Below are 14,147 nucleotides of genomic sequence, written 5' to 3'. Positions count from 1 at the left end.
TTAAAAGATGATCACTATTATTGCATCATTTTTATTAGCTAAATATACACAATAATAAGTTGACTGTCAGCATTTTTTAATGCCCAACTGTTGCATCTTCCTGCAAGGCATTTTGACTTCATTTCTGAGTCTTTATTACAGGCTATGTCAAAAGGCAGTGCCAACTTAGAGCCATCAATCACAAAGCGCAATAAGCTGTGCAGACACACACTTATGTCAATGAAAGGATATCGTATCAACAATGTGGTATCCACTGGCTTCCTACAGATGAGGACACTGGACACAGAGAAGCAGATATTTCATTTAGAAGCAATCAACAGGTGACTTTAAAAAAAAAAAAACAAAAATAACAAACACCAGCAAACAAACAAATCACGCAGACTGCTAGTGTAACATATTTGAGTTTGGAGTACAAACGGAGAGAAAAGTGACTAGATTAGCACCAACAATATTAGCTAGTGCCCAAGCTCCAAAAAATGTGGACAATTGAAACAAATAATGGAGGAGAAGAGCAGAGAGAATTTTATTGATTTTGTAAGTATGGAGAAAAAGTTTTGCCAAAGCCTAACAGGTATCCTTGCAACTTGACTGATGCTTCTCTTGCAGGTGACAGTGCCAGTTGCTAGAGCAGAGAAAAACAGACAGCTCAGCACAGCCTGGCCTAAGCTCCACAGCTGCTAGAGTGACTCAGTGCCACACAACAGCTGTGGGAGATGTGCCAAAGAGAAGTAGAAGAGCAAGCCAAGAGTAAGTAGAGAAGAAATCTCTGGGAGACAGCAGCAGCCATCTTCCCCATGCCCTGTTGCTATTTGGACCCTGTTATGAGTCCCATAAAGACATGGCAAACCTTACACAAGTTGCTTTTAGTTTCTGCTAGAATGTCTGCAACATAAATAACTCAATAAATCATACCTACACAGTTAATATGAAAACCTGTTTAGCAAAGCTTATCCATAGTCCATATAGATATAATCACAGGTTTGAAAGGAGTCCCAGGATTCATAAGGGGAAAACCCTATTTTTGAAAAGCTAAGCTAGATCTTTTTCAGCACATCTCATTTCCTTTTGGTGGATTGCAGCTGCATCCCTTGCTCTGGTGGCCTTTATGCAAGAGCAAAGTCTGACTCACTACCACAATCTGCTTCACAAAGAGGATTCTCTCCCTTCTGCTAAATGGTCTCTGGTCTCTGGTGGCAGTGAATATAATGGAGATATTTCCCAATTTTTCTGAGCTGGACAGAACACCAAACTAGAGCTTGAATTCTACTGATACACTAGAATTTACAGCCCTGGAACACATGCTGTTTCATCATCATGAACAATAAAAATGTTGTTAACTGACATTTTGATGCAGAGATACAAACATCTATGTTTGTTCTAATATACTGGAGCAAATCCGACCACAATTATTAATGGCTAATTGATGAAGCAGCCTCACTGATATCAGCTCAGTGTTAACCTTACAAATAAATTCCAAGTCCCTTACCTCAAAGTGCAGGAACTTCTCATGCTGTTCTGCCAGCAGGGGAAGAGCTGAGTGGCAAAGGACTTGGTAGGGAACAGAACCTGAACAATTGACCAAAACTGGGCAAAGGCCATTTCATATGATAGGCACAAAAAAACCTTGAAAAACTGTGAAGAGTTGGTTGGGTAGGCAGCTACATCTTAACGACTCCCTGGGCATCAGTCAGTGGGCGGTGAGCAATTGCACTGTGCATCAGTTGTTTTTTATATAATTATCGTTACTATTAACGTTCTTTTTTCCCTGCTCTCTTCATTTTCCATCTCAGTAAACAGTTTAAATCTGTCTTGCAAATAGAACCTACAAGTTCTACTTTATTTTTTCTATCCCCTCCCCCACTTCACTCGGGGGATGGGAGTGAGTGAATGACTGTGTGGTGCTTAGTCACCTGCTAAGTTAAACCACAGTGAGCTTCCAAGCTATGGCCAATGAATTCTAGGAAGGGATGGCATCACATCGAATGCCTCCTTCAACAAGCTCCTTTGGAGAAGGTTACTATTCCTGATCCAACAGGAAATCTGAAGACATTCCAAAGCTGTATTTTCCTCGGAAAAATAAGGCTTTTATTTCAAATTCTTATTTCAGAATGGAATCCAGAATCGTTTTCCACAATAACAGTTTTGTACATTCCACAGTCAAAGTTTGTCAGTCTACTGTCTCTCTCAAGTAATTTCTCCCTCAAAGTATCTTCAAACCAATTCTGCTTTTAAAAATACTAAATCAAAATTATTCAAAGCAAAATGCTTGATTTTATTAACATACTATTGCATGACACTTTAATTTACTTGTTTTTACCTTTCTGAAAATTCAAAACAAAACCAAATGCATTAGGCTACAGTCCTCAATTAAACTAGCTCAAAACACTTCTTTAAATGTTTCTACATATCAATACACAGAAATTTTGATGTGCTTCTATATTTCACCCTTGCCAATTTTCTTTAATATATTAGTGTAAATCTGGACTACCAGAAACAGTAGGCCCACTATGTCACATGATGGTGCCAAGAGTGCTGTGACATGGTTTAACTGCCAGATTTTACCAAAATAAGTACTTCTACATAGTCCTATAGCATGTGACAAATACTTGGGTATCTCTCTACAAAAACTGTAACTGAAAACAACTTGTTAGGTTTTATGAAATAATAATACAGAGTGCTTAAATCTATGCAAATAGAAACACAGGTATGTAAATTTGATCTCCCTTAATTGAGAAAGACATGATGTTTCTTAACTCAATTGTCTGCCCACTGGCAACGTTAATAGTATTCATTTCTAAAGGTGCTAATCATGAACATTTCCCAACTGCACAAGTGAATTTGCATAAATGTTGTACAAGTAAAGCATGTAGCCTCTGCCTTTTAATGGTGTACAGCAGAGATAATGGAAAAAAGAACAAGGCGGACACTGAGTCACACTGACACTCATCGACAATGCACACAACCTTCCTATAACAGTACATAGGCCAACTTACAACATTCTAGAAAGAGACTGACTACATTTTCTTTTTCATATTTTCTACACAAATCACATCAAAAAAATATTTCCATACCATCAGAAGTTGTTAGTTCACATTTTCTTTATACCCTCACACAAATTAAAAAGCTTAAGTAACGAATGATCAAAGATCTATTCTTCTTATTCTGTTTTACTAAACCATCCCCTACCATGTAATGTCTCCTTTTGAATCCTCTGTAAGTTTAAAAGCTGTCAGTTACTCTATTTGTAAAACATTGAAACTAAACTCTTTGGTTTTCAACTCTTTAGTTAAACAGTTCACAGTTTGGACTCACCTCAATCGTTTTATAAGTACTTCAACTATTTACTGTACGCCTTGTTTCAGTCATCTCTATTTGCATATGCACAGGATTGTTTCCTAATAATTAATTATTTTATGCAAAGAAACAAACAAACAAAAAAGGCTGACCATAGCCTTGCAGGGATCTATTTTTGCTGTTCAGGTTTTACTTCTTTGAAACACAAATACAAACAACACTTGATTAAGAACAAAAAGTAATCCAATCTGATTGTGAAGAAGAAACCAGATGAGGGGCCAGTAGTGCAGAACTCATAACTTTTCTTCATATTATAATATGTTGGGAGAAAAGTAACAATCTTAGCAAATTTTACTTCTCAAGATAAAGGCGGCATCACCTCTATATTAGATATATTTACTCCCAGAACGAAGACAACTTATTTTAAAATATTTTCCAACCCTGATGTTAGACTTTACCTCCTGCCAAGGAAAACTGCAGATCCCTCCTCCGGATCTGATGGCAGAACACTCTCACTGCAGACACAGCAGCAGAAGAAATCTGAAACCTTTGCAATTTACTACACAAACTTAACGGAAGGTTTGACAAATATAAATTGACTAAGTAAGAATTATGTTGGTATACTTATCCAGAACAGTGAGTACCAACAGTGTGAATGCAAGATTACAGGCAAGGAAACCAGCATTCTTCTCACAGACAGATTTCCATTGGTTTGTACATTATTCATGTAATAGACAAATCAATACTAGGATCAGGTCAGGAACTTCAAACACCATGAAAATGAAATTCATTTAGTAAAATAAAACTAACAGTCACTTTTTGGTTGTTTTTGTTTTATTTGCTTGCATAATTTAGGTCAAAGGAAGTTCAAAGAAACAATGTGTCCATCGTGTACAAGGAGCACATCAGCTTTGTGGAGACAGACAAAGAAACTGAAACTGAAGTGGATGAACTGCAAATCTTCTATAGTGTGCTATGCTCAAAGATTTGATGCACGTTATCATATTTATTTTTTGCCACCAGGATGGATTTCAAAACATTCTTAGCAAGTTGCAGAGTGGAACTGATCCACTGAAAGATTCAGTAGATATGATAGTCAAAAAACATGACTGCTTTTCGCATAAATATAAGAAATTGCATCATCCTTTCAAGGAGTAACAGCTACGAGAAATCACTTGCATTTGTGCATGTAAAGAAAGATACCAAAAACTTTGTCAAGGAATTACAAAAGAGTCTGAAGATCTGAACTGAAAAGACGCTAACGTTACCAAACACTGTGACTGCAGATTTTTACAGGAGCAGGGGAGAAGTGATATTTAAGTAAAATAAATTCTCACACTTGGGGGTTGGGCAGAGGGTTGAAAAGATAGCACATGTAGACAAATAACACAAGGTTAGAAGATTGAACTGGAGGAAAGATTCAAAATCTCATGTAAGCTTACCATGAGATACTGAATAATCTAATGAAAGGTTGGACAGCTTTGAATAGAATAGTGTTTCAATTCTAAAACTTGTTCTCCAAATATTCTTGTATGTTCTGGTGATGAAATGTTTGTGAAGCTTTATTTTATATTCAAGTATTTTCTAGTATTAATAACTCCACTAGAGTCTCAGTACATTTTAAAATCAAGTTTCCAGGTTGTTTATGAACATACTGTTATGGAAGAACTGCTCTAGAAAGGAACTGCTTTTTATCACTACCACTGGCATGGTCATGATGCTTCATGCATTCATAAAACCATCCATTACAAAAGAGTTATGCTATCTTCTAACAGCTAGAACTGTGTGTATTAGATATGTTTAAAAAGTAAGGAGCACAACACTGTGAATACAGCCACTTCAAAAGGGGAAACAAGACTATAATCTGACATGCTACAGTGATGCCACAGTTGGAAGCAGAATATGATATGAACTTTTTGTTCTACCTTGTAAGCAAGTAAGTTCGGAAAAATTACTCAGTTGGCAGATGTACAAAATGATATCATATTTCAGCTCTTTTTTCATCTGTCACTGAGTTGTGATTCAATCTGTCTGCCTTGAAGTACTGTCTGACCATCTGAATGTCAGCGTGAAATCCTCTAGTGACAGGACCTGCCATCAAGAGGGACTCCTTAGAAGGAGAGGGAAGAGCAGAAACAAGCTGAGCCATCCTCTCAGAGAGGAAATAAGATCCTACTCAGAAGCAAGATTCAGATCCACAGAGCCCACACATTTTTAAAAACTGTACTGGTTCCTTGTTTTAATCAGTTAAATTGAGTATTTTGATCAGGAATCAGAGCAGAAAGATTTTTTTAAACCTAAACCTTAACCTTAAAAAGAAACAAAAATTAATTAAATAAAAAAAATGACTTTGAAATTTGTCAACTAAGTAGATATCGCAACTTCAAAGAAAGTTTAATAAGCTTGTTAGAAGATGATAGATTTTTGATTCAGCAGTCAATTTGAAGGTAGGAAGCAATGCTTCAAAATCCATGCCAGGCTAGACAAGAAAGTCAAACTGGGGAAATAACATTACAAACCTCTTCAAAAGGCAATGGTAGAGGCAAGAGAAAACCAGAGCAATAGATACTGACTTTATAGGCCTTTATTGAGAATGTTTAGGAGCACCAAGACCTCAACAGCCCCGAGGAGCTTCCTTTAAACTATTTCTTACAATAGCAAAATATCTAATATTCATGCATCATTTAAGTACTTCTTACATTTAACAGCAATAAAATATCTGAGTCTTTAAATTTCTATTAGTCTAAGAACATTTGTAAAGTCTCTGAGAACACATATGTTGTGCCAAAGCTCATAGTTTTCTAAAACACACTTTTTTTTTTTTTTTTTAAACTTGTCAACATTCTTGATTTTATTTATTTTTCACATAGTCTGGGTAAAAACTAGTTGGATATACGTTTTAGGCATATCGGCCAACGTGTTCTTTTGCATTTTTTTTTTTTTTCCTTTTGAATTACACTTCAGAAAGCAGCTTCTTTGAACTTTATCATTCTCAAAAGACAGCTAGAAGTAAATACTCAAAATGGTTACAACTGAAAGTTACTGGAAAGGTGACTTTATTAAAAAATCCAGAGACGTTATCAGAAAGAACATAGGAACAACAGGAAAAAGATGTCATTTGAATGGTATGGTATGAAGAGAACACAGTGTTTCTGTCTGCTCCCTCTTGAATTTTACTGGACTGTCCAATGGGATATAGCCAGTAGATGTGACATGGGCTACACAGATGTGCTGCTCTAGTAACATTTCAGTACATGGTTGACATGTTTAAGAAATTAGCATCTTGAACTTGAGAAAAAGCGCAGCCTGCTCCTCAGGTACTAGGACAAAGGTGTATGGCAACAGTCACTGCCAGACTTCTATCTCTAAGTGGGCAAAATATCAGAAGTTTCGGCAGAATGTATGCAGAACAATAACTATCAACTTGGAGAAAAGAAGCTTGAATTAATTAAACCTATTTTGAATAATAAAAAAAGGAAATAGCCAGTACTCACATCAGAGTTAAAGCGAAGCTGGCAGACATTACAGGAAATGACTTGCTTCTTCTTTGGGGGAATGGACACTCCAAACGTATGGTTTATGACTGCTTTTTGCACAGGATCCATCTAGAGAACAAACAAGAATCCATTTACAACTTCTCACAGTATATAGTAAAAGAAAAAAAACATACCAACTTTATGCTGGAAGCCTATTGTTTAAATTCGGAGATAAATAAGAAGAGATAATTAGATTTGACATGCTCAAGAATGTCAAAGATCCAATTAAAAAAAAAAAAGAAGCTCCACTGTTGCTGCCACTCTCAGGTTACCAAAAGTTCCCTTCCCAAATCCTGCACATCCTCCATGCTCTCAAGGCTTCAGTCACATCTCAGTTGCAGAGAGTCTCCTGAAAGCCTGCCTGTATCACCTGGTGATTCAACAGGCATAATTGAAAAATACTTCTGCCCCCTAAAAAAGTCAGGGTCATTTATCTCTCTCCTCTTGGAGACGTCTTTGTGAGATGAGGTCCTTTGCAGGTTCCATTAGGAATTTTGCCTGCCAGGAAAATGATGACAATTCTCCAACACTTCCATATGCAGAACTGATGACAGACCCCATGAAAAAACAAATTCAGAGGAGTAGGCAGAGTGTGTTGGCCCCAGGAAAGGGTACCAGTCACCACAGTTCAGAAAACATTTTGATACTGGAAAAATTGAATTAAATGAAGCACTGAATATATTAATTGTAAATTTGCCTGAACATTTTCACAAACTGGAAATGATTATATCTATGCTAAATATCAGGACTGCTGGTAGTCACCAGTTTAAAATATCCTCAAGGACAGAGAGCTCTGTGAACATGGGAAGATAGGAACAGCACTGGAAGTTATAACTGCTACTGCACTGAGGCCTCAATTAAGTCTAATATTCATGATGCAGTATGGATAAAAATAAAATGAACTTATTAAGTCAAATTTATTGGTTCAAACACTGTTTCAATCCACATAAAGTATAACTGGACTGATCTCCTAGCTGCACTGCTCAGAGCAGGAGGCTGGAGCGGGTGACTTCTGAGGTCCCCTCCAACCTCCATCATCCAACAAGCCTCTGTGCAGTCTTCTACACTTATTTAACATGTGAAATGAATTCTGAAAACAAGAGAGGGAAAATGGCAATCCATACAAAAAGATAAATGCTTATTTCCCAAGCTTGCTTTTAAACCACAAGAGATAATAGTTCAATTTGCTATAATACGTATTTTTCTGAAGCCTGTCTTGCAGCCACAGTGATGATTTTTCCTTAACAGCATTGTCTTAAGAAAACAAACCACACTGTCTTAAAAAACCCGGCTGTGTAATCTTGGATGATACACATCACCGATTTGATACTAAGCTGACATACAAAATAAAGCAAGAAAAGTTCAAGATAATGCTTTATTAGATAAAGAATAATAATAGAAAGTTAGCTGCTGCTTCCAGAGTTTCCAAACCTGAGGATCAAGATTGTAGTTTTCCTTTGGTACAACATCATGCTTCCAGAGAAACCTGCACTGATGAGGACCTTCTCTACATGTATGCACATGTAGAAGCTCACAAATTTAAGAAACTACTTTATAGCATTATATCTCTAATAATTTGTTATCTAACATTCAACCCTTTTTTTTTTTTTTTTTTTTGGACTGAAGCTAGACAGATTTCTTGCCAGATTCCTCTTAAGCCAAACATATCATTTTGTAAATGTTATTACTAACGAATTTTCTGGATATAACTTCTAATCAGCTTCTGTCCTTAATTCTGGATTTCCTTGCCATCGCCAACAAGGTAAAATATTAAGAGAAATAATTACAAATGTAAAAAAGCCATTTTGAATGAACTACTGATTTATAAATGAAAATGTGTTGTTGCAATTAACATGATAAAGTCTAAAATGAAAACCAAAATTAATATCCTTATTCCTTGTTTCAACTACTTCTAGAATAAAAGTAACAGTCCCAAGTTTATCATAACAAAAAAAATCAGTTTCTCATTGGTACCACTTATTGCATTCCCCTGCACAATACTAGACAATTACACATGCAGATTAAAAGTTTTTCAGCATTAATTTTATTATAGATCTGCCAGTCAATAATATAAAATCCATATATTAAAATATTGCTGTATCATTAGAGAATAGAAATTTTTTCTTTAAATAGAGTATATGCGTTGCTTTTCAACTTAACTAGCAATTGGTAGATCAAGCCAACTAGAACAAGACAGTAATGCTGAAAAGTACCTCAACCTTTGAAGTGTCTGAGATCAGTGAGAAGAAATAGCCAAAATACCCACTAGCGTCTGCAGTCCCATTAAAAAAAAAAAAAAGCAGCAATACTCAATGACTCCTCTGTGCGTACCAGATAGCAATCCACAGCGCTAGCATTAGCAGTCATCAGTTCAAAAGCACACAAGGCAGACTGTGTACAAAGTCCTAGATTCAAACAGATGCACAGCACAAGGACAAGCTCCCAAATAGCTTGGCTCACGCTTCTTCCAGGCAGTGCCACTTGGGCTCCCCTGGGAGCGGTTACTGATCCTGCCCAAACCTGAGCCCCGCACGTTGCCTGGTCACAATTAGAATTCAAGAAGCACAACATTAACAATTAATAGCTTTTAAATATATCAGAAACTAGGGTGGATTACAGGATGCTGGAAAAATTAAAAAGTATCTATGTTAGATGATTAATGCTGCAGGGTAAGCTGATCTCAGATCTCTAAACAAAATTATCCTCCTCATTGCAGGGAGAGAGGGAGCAAATTATTTATTGAGGTATATATTAGGAAATGACGCAGTACACTTGGCGCAGTTGGGAGCACCGGTATTTAAAAAGCAATTCTGTAAAATAGGTTTATTCTAGAAATAATAACTGCAACTAAACAGCCACCACAAATAATAAAATTTTGCACTATGCTATTTCTGTTACGGAGTAAGAATCAATTAATAAATAAATGGTTCTGGTAGCAATAACCAAGTTTAACAACTTTTTAGTCTTGTTTTCCTACTACAGTTCATTTAACAAAAAGTTAAATTTAAGACATCTTTCCAACAAAATTACATATACTACTATTTTGCACTGAGTCTCCTTACAAAGCCACCTGAACCATTACAGTGAACAAAGATTAACAGAATCTGGACAGGTTTCAGCAGTAATCACCTCTTTCTTCTTCTGTTTTCCAATTTCACAACATGCAAATGTGAGAGATGTCTACATCCACTGAGGTTGGTGGTAATGACTTTCAGAGCACTTCAGAAATGCTAGTGCAGTAACATACAATCCAAAATGATAGAAACGCTCAACTCTACTGCACCTCCCCCGAGCCTATCCTTTTGCGCCTCCAAACAGCCATATTTAGTTAGCAAGAGAATAAGAACAGCGTGAACATACATGCCTTTCCCTCAAATATTTTCATATTTCCCAATATAAGTATTGCTGAACCAGGAATGCTTTTCCATGCATTTGGCAAATCCCAATGACCTTCTCTTCCATACGCTTTCATAGTCATCTCCTGAATATCAGGAAAAACTCATACTTTGCACCAAGCTCCATTTCCTACAACCTGCTGTGCCAAGGAAGAGTTATTTTTCATTAAGCCTAGTTCCATACAACTCAATTTTCTATGACCTGTACCACATATCAAGTTAACTGTGCATTACTTGATCATTCTACACATGGAAGCTGTCCCATTCTTTGGAGTCTTTGTTGTACTTCTTAATTCTACAGATTCCATGAAGCATTTTGAAGAGATGGATTAGAACCATATGCCATACTCAGGGTGGATCAGTAATGAAGTCTGAAATGAGTTTTTCATGGAATTACCTATCACAATCACAGTCTCAAGTCTTAGTGAGAAAAACAAACAAAAACCAACAGATAAGCTAGATATTATTTCTAGGCCTTTTTTAAAATTAAAAAAAAAGTTCACACTATTTTGCAAGAAAAGATGGTTTTTATGGTATTGCAAACCCTGAATATTTTCATTAATTTCTACTCAGGTGCAATCTCCAGTTTAAAAGACTGAATAAATCCCAATTTATCCGAGCTGAAGTTTTATCTGAGCGGAAGCGGAAGTCTTGCCTAGTATCCAGGAGGTTACAGGCAGCCTAATGATAAAGCAGCAGTGCTAAATTACCTTTTCTACCTCATGACTCCTATGCTTTCATTCTACTCCTGGTCCACTTAGCCATTAATTCACACTAAACAAGTATCAGACATGCTACTGCAACCATTCCAACAAAAATCTGTATGCTAAAGCTATCAATAACAGCATCATAACAGCTATCGTAACAGCAGCAATAAAGCCTCTGTTTCACGGCACTGGAACCCTGGGATCTCCAAATCAAAGTGAAGTTTAACATTGTGACTGGGAATTTATGGCCTATGTTCAGTTACTTCTTATCGTAACAACTCTCAGGTCCTACCTAGAGTTGTCTGTTGAGAAGCATGTGTAACAGAATATCAAGAGGTGGCTGTAAGAGATTTAATGGAGCATCGCTTAACCACTGGTCATTAAGAAACTTCTGTACAAACACTGAGAGCAGCCTTAAGGCATACTATGCTGTTCTACTCTCATAAAGCAAAATTTTCAACCATATGTGGAAAAAAACTGACATTATAATCCAGTGCTTCCCTCTGGCAATCAAGGCAAGCAAACAGTGGCAAATATAAATTACCAATACAAGACAGCAACTAAAGTTCTGGGATTTTTCCAAACTGCTTGACAATCTACTTACGTGTGTGTCTTTTTAAAAATTATTATTATAAGCAAGCACCCAGGCAAACATCAGTAAATATTCTGCAGATTAGGCCTTCCTAATGTCCTTCTTGGTCAGAAGGCCATGTGCGGACATTGGCTCATTCTGTGTTTGTGCTCCAGATGTCAGGAAAGCTGAGCAGGTTGCCATCATGCAGAACGGTGATTCACTGAAGCTCACCATAAATTCTGCCATATATACACAGCCTTCTACCACAATGGTGCACATCATGAGACTAATGCAGTTACGGAAATAAACAGCCATACTCAACAGAGCACATATTTAAAATGCCCTCTGTAAAACCAAAAATGTTGTGGTGCAATGTTAGACATGCTTGGCAAACCCAGACTGGTAGAAGTCTGTTCTTTCCATGCTTGTGCTGTTTTCGTCACAACAGAGACAATATTTCTCATTGGACTAATACTCATGGCAATATACTGTTCAAGTGAACACTATGCTGTTTCACATTTCCTTGCTTTTTTGCATTACTAGGAACACTCAAGGCAGCTCTGCTGATGCATACCACTGACTTTTCTTACAGGAACCCTGCCAATGCTGCCTGCATTTCAGCCCTGCTCACCTAGCACAGAGTGCATCCCAGAGATGTACCTCTATACAGCAAGCATGCAAACAAACACCACCTCACTCACTGCAATATTTGGAAAGTCAAAAAAAATCAGGGAGACGTAAACGATCATAGAATCACTTGAGTTGGAAGGAATCCTTAAAGGCCATCTGGTCCCACACCCCTGCAATGAACAGAGACACCTACAACTGCTCAGAGCCTTGTTCAGCCTGACCTGGACTCTTTGAAATCATTTCTCCTTGTGCTATCACAAAATGGTAACTGAGACAGGGGAGAACACTTTGCAGATTGCCCACAGCTGATTCAGAGACAAATATGTAATTAGAACACATAATATTAGAATACAACATAATATTCTTTTGCCATAATCCTGTGGTGTAAGCAAGAGTTGCTTTTAACACTTTCTGTTGATTAACAAACTACAGTCTCTCTTACTTTCTTGCACATTAGGTATTTGCATACAGTATAAAATTTGGATCTTACTCAAGTAAAACCCAAACTTACACAGGTTGGAATGAGTCTATGACTTTATCAAGAGTATCTGCTCCCTCCCTCTCTCTTTAAAATGGAAAAAAAAAAAAATAAAAAAAAAAAGGTCTGAGTAGATGCCTTTCCCCAAGTGCAGAAATACATAAGCTTTCACTTCTTGCATCCACTGAGGACAAGTCTGACCTCAGGGACTAATCTCCCTTCCCTCCTACATGGTTTCCAAAACACAGGAACACTGTACCCTGACCACAAACCTCTCTGAATACAACTTGTCACTGTTTGTCCCTCCACATCTCGATCAATTTGGCAGCAAGCTCCAGCTTCCCCAAGGAAAATAGTGGTTGTGAGAGCCGTGACCTCTGCACACTATCACTAGTCAAAGAAATCAGCCCGAAGGCATTTTAAAGCAAAACAAAAATTCTGCTGTAATTCACTTGCTAACATGTCAGATACTGCAGATATCCATGAAGAGTTGTTGAAATAAGTTAGTAATTTAAAAAAAAAAAAAGGAAAAAAAAGGAAAGAGAAACCTTTGGAGTTTACATTTCAACATCATTTTTAGTACAAGACGATTAAAAGGGCACCCAGAGCTGGGAACAGCCTTTTATGTCTTAAGAGAGATGAAATATTAATAAATTCAGCTCCATCAATTTCCTTTTAGAGGTTACTGTCGAACTAATTTTATTTTTGAAAATTCTACATTATTTCTGCCAACAGAGCTTCAGGGCTGGAACCCAGGACTTGGGACATTGATTTTCTGTCTCCTGACAGCAGCAGTTGTGTTCCTCTTCCTTATGCCCACTCCCATGGCATAATGCAGAGTCCCCTAGAGTACTACCTTCTTGTATGTTCCCCTTTAAAGTCTAGCTCACACAGGAAAATGAAAAAGGACAACTCTTTATTCTGTGCTTGTATCTGCAATCACAAAGAATACTGAAAGCACTGTCTACAGTTATTTAAAGACTTGTTTTAGCTTAGAAGAAGCCATTACATCTGATTTCTTAAAAAAATGCATGACAATTTTACAGACTAGAGAGCTTCAGCCTTTCCTGTGACGAAGTCTGATAATTTGTGGTCAACCACGAGCTTAAATTTTAGAGGGGGCAGAGGGAACGAACATACCACACTTTGATTAAAGAGTTTCCAACTAAGATAAATCTATAACATCACAGGGGAAGTGATGATAATGATGGAGTATTCCCACAGCTAACATCCACACCTTGCTTTGCCTGTTACTCCATCTAGTTGTGTCTCACTCAATTAGATTAAAGGGCACTCTAATGCCTGCATGCATAGGTACTTGTACGCTGCAATCAGATCAGCATTTAACCTTCTCTTTGATAAACCAAGTAAGCTGAATTCCTTAAGCCTCTCATTATAAAAGCCTTGATTCATTTGTTAGTTTTTCCTCTGACTCCTCTTCAGATTTTCAATAAGTCACTGAAGTATAGGCTCTAGAAGTGACAACAGTATGCTCAAATATACTCTCTCTTTACCTACTTAATTAAATCTTTT

At 37.1% G+C, this 14,147-nt stretch overlaps 1 protein-coding gene across 13 annotated transcripts in view; it reads right to left on the bottom strand.

The window, feature by feature from the left end:
* Positions 1-14,147, bottom strand: part of ZNF385B (zinc finger protein 385B) — a 153,627-nt gene that overhangs the window by 26,951 nt on the left and 112,529 nt on the right. For all 13 annotated transcript variants that reach the window (XM_010713539.2, XM_010713538.3, XM_031554189.1 and 10 more), the window contains one exon: positions 6,789-6,899. In XM_010713539.2, coding sequence (XP_010711841.1) covers positions 6,789-6,899 — 111 coding nt within the window. The remainder of the gene's footprint in view (positions 1-6,788; positions 6,900-14,147) is intronic.

The sequence above is a fragment of the Meleagris gallopavo genome, chromosome 7 (assembly GCF_000146605.3).
Source record: "Meleagris gallopavo isolate NT-WF06-2002-E0010 breed Aviagen turkey brand Nicholas breeding stock chromosome 7, Turkey_5.1, whole genome shotgun sequence".
Classification (NCBI taxonomy): domain Eukaryota; kingdom Metazoa; phylum Chordata; class Aves; order Galliformes; family Phasianidae; genus Meleagris; species Meleagris gallopavo.
This window is presented reverse-complemented; position numbering and strand designations above follow the sequence as displayed.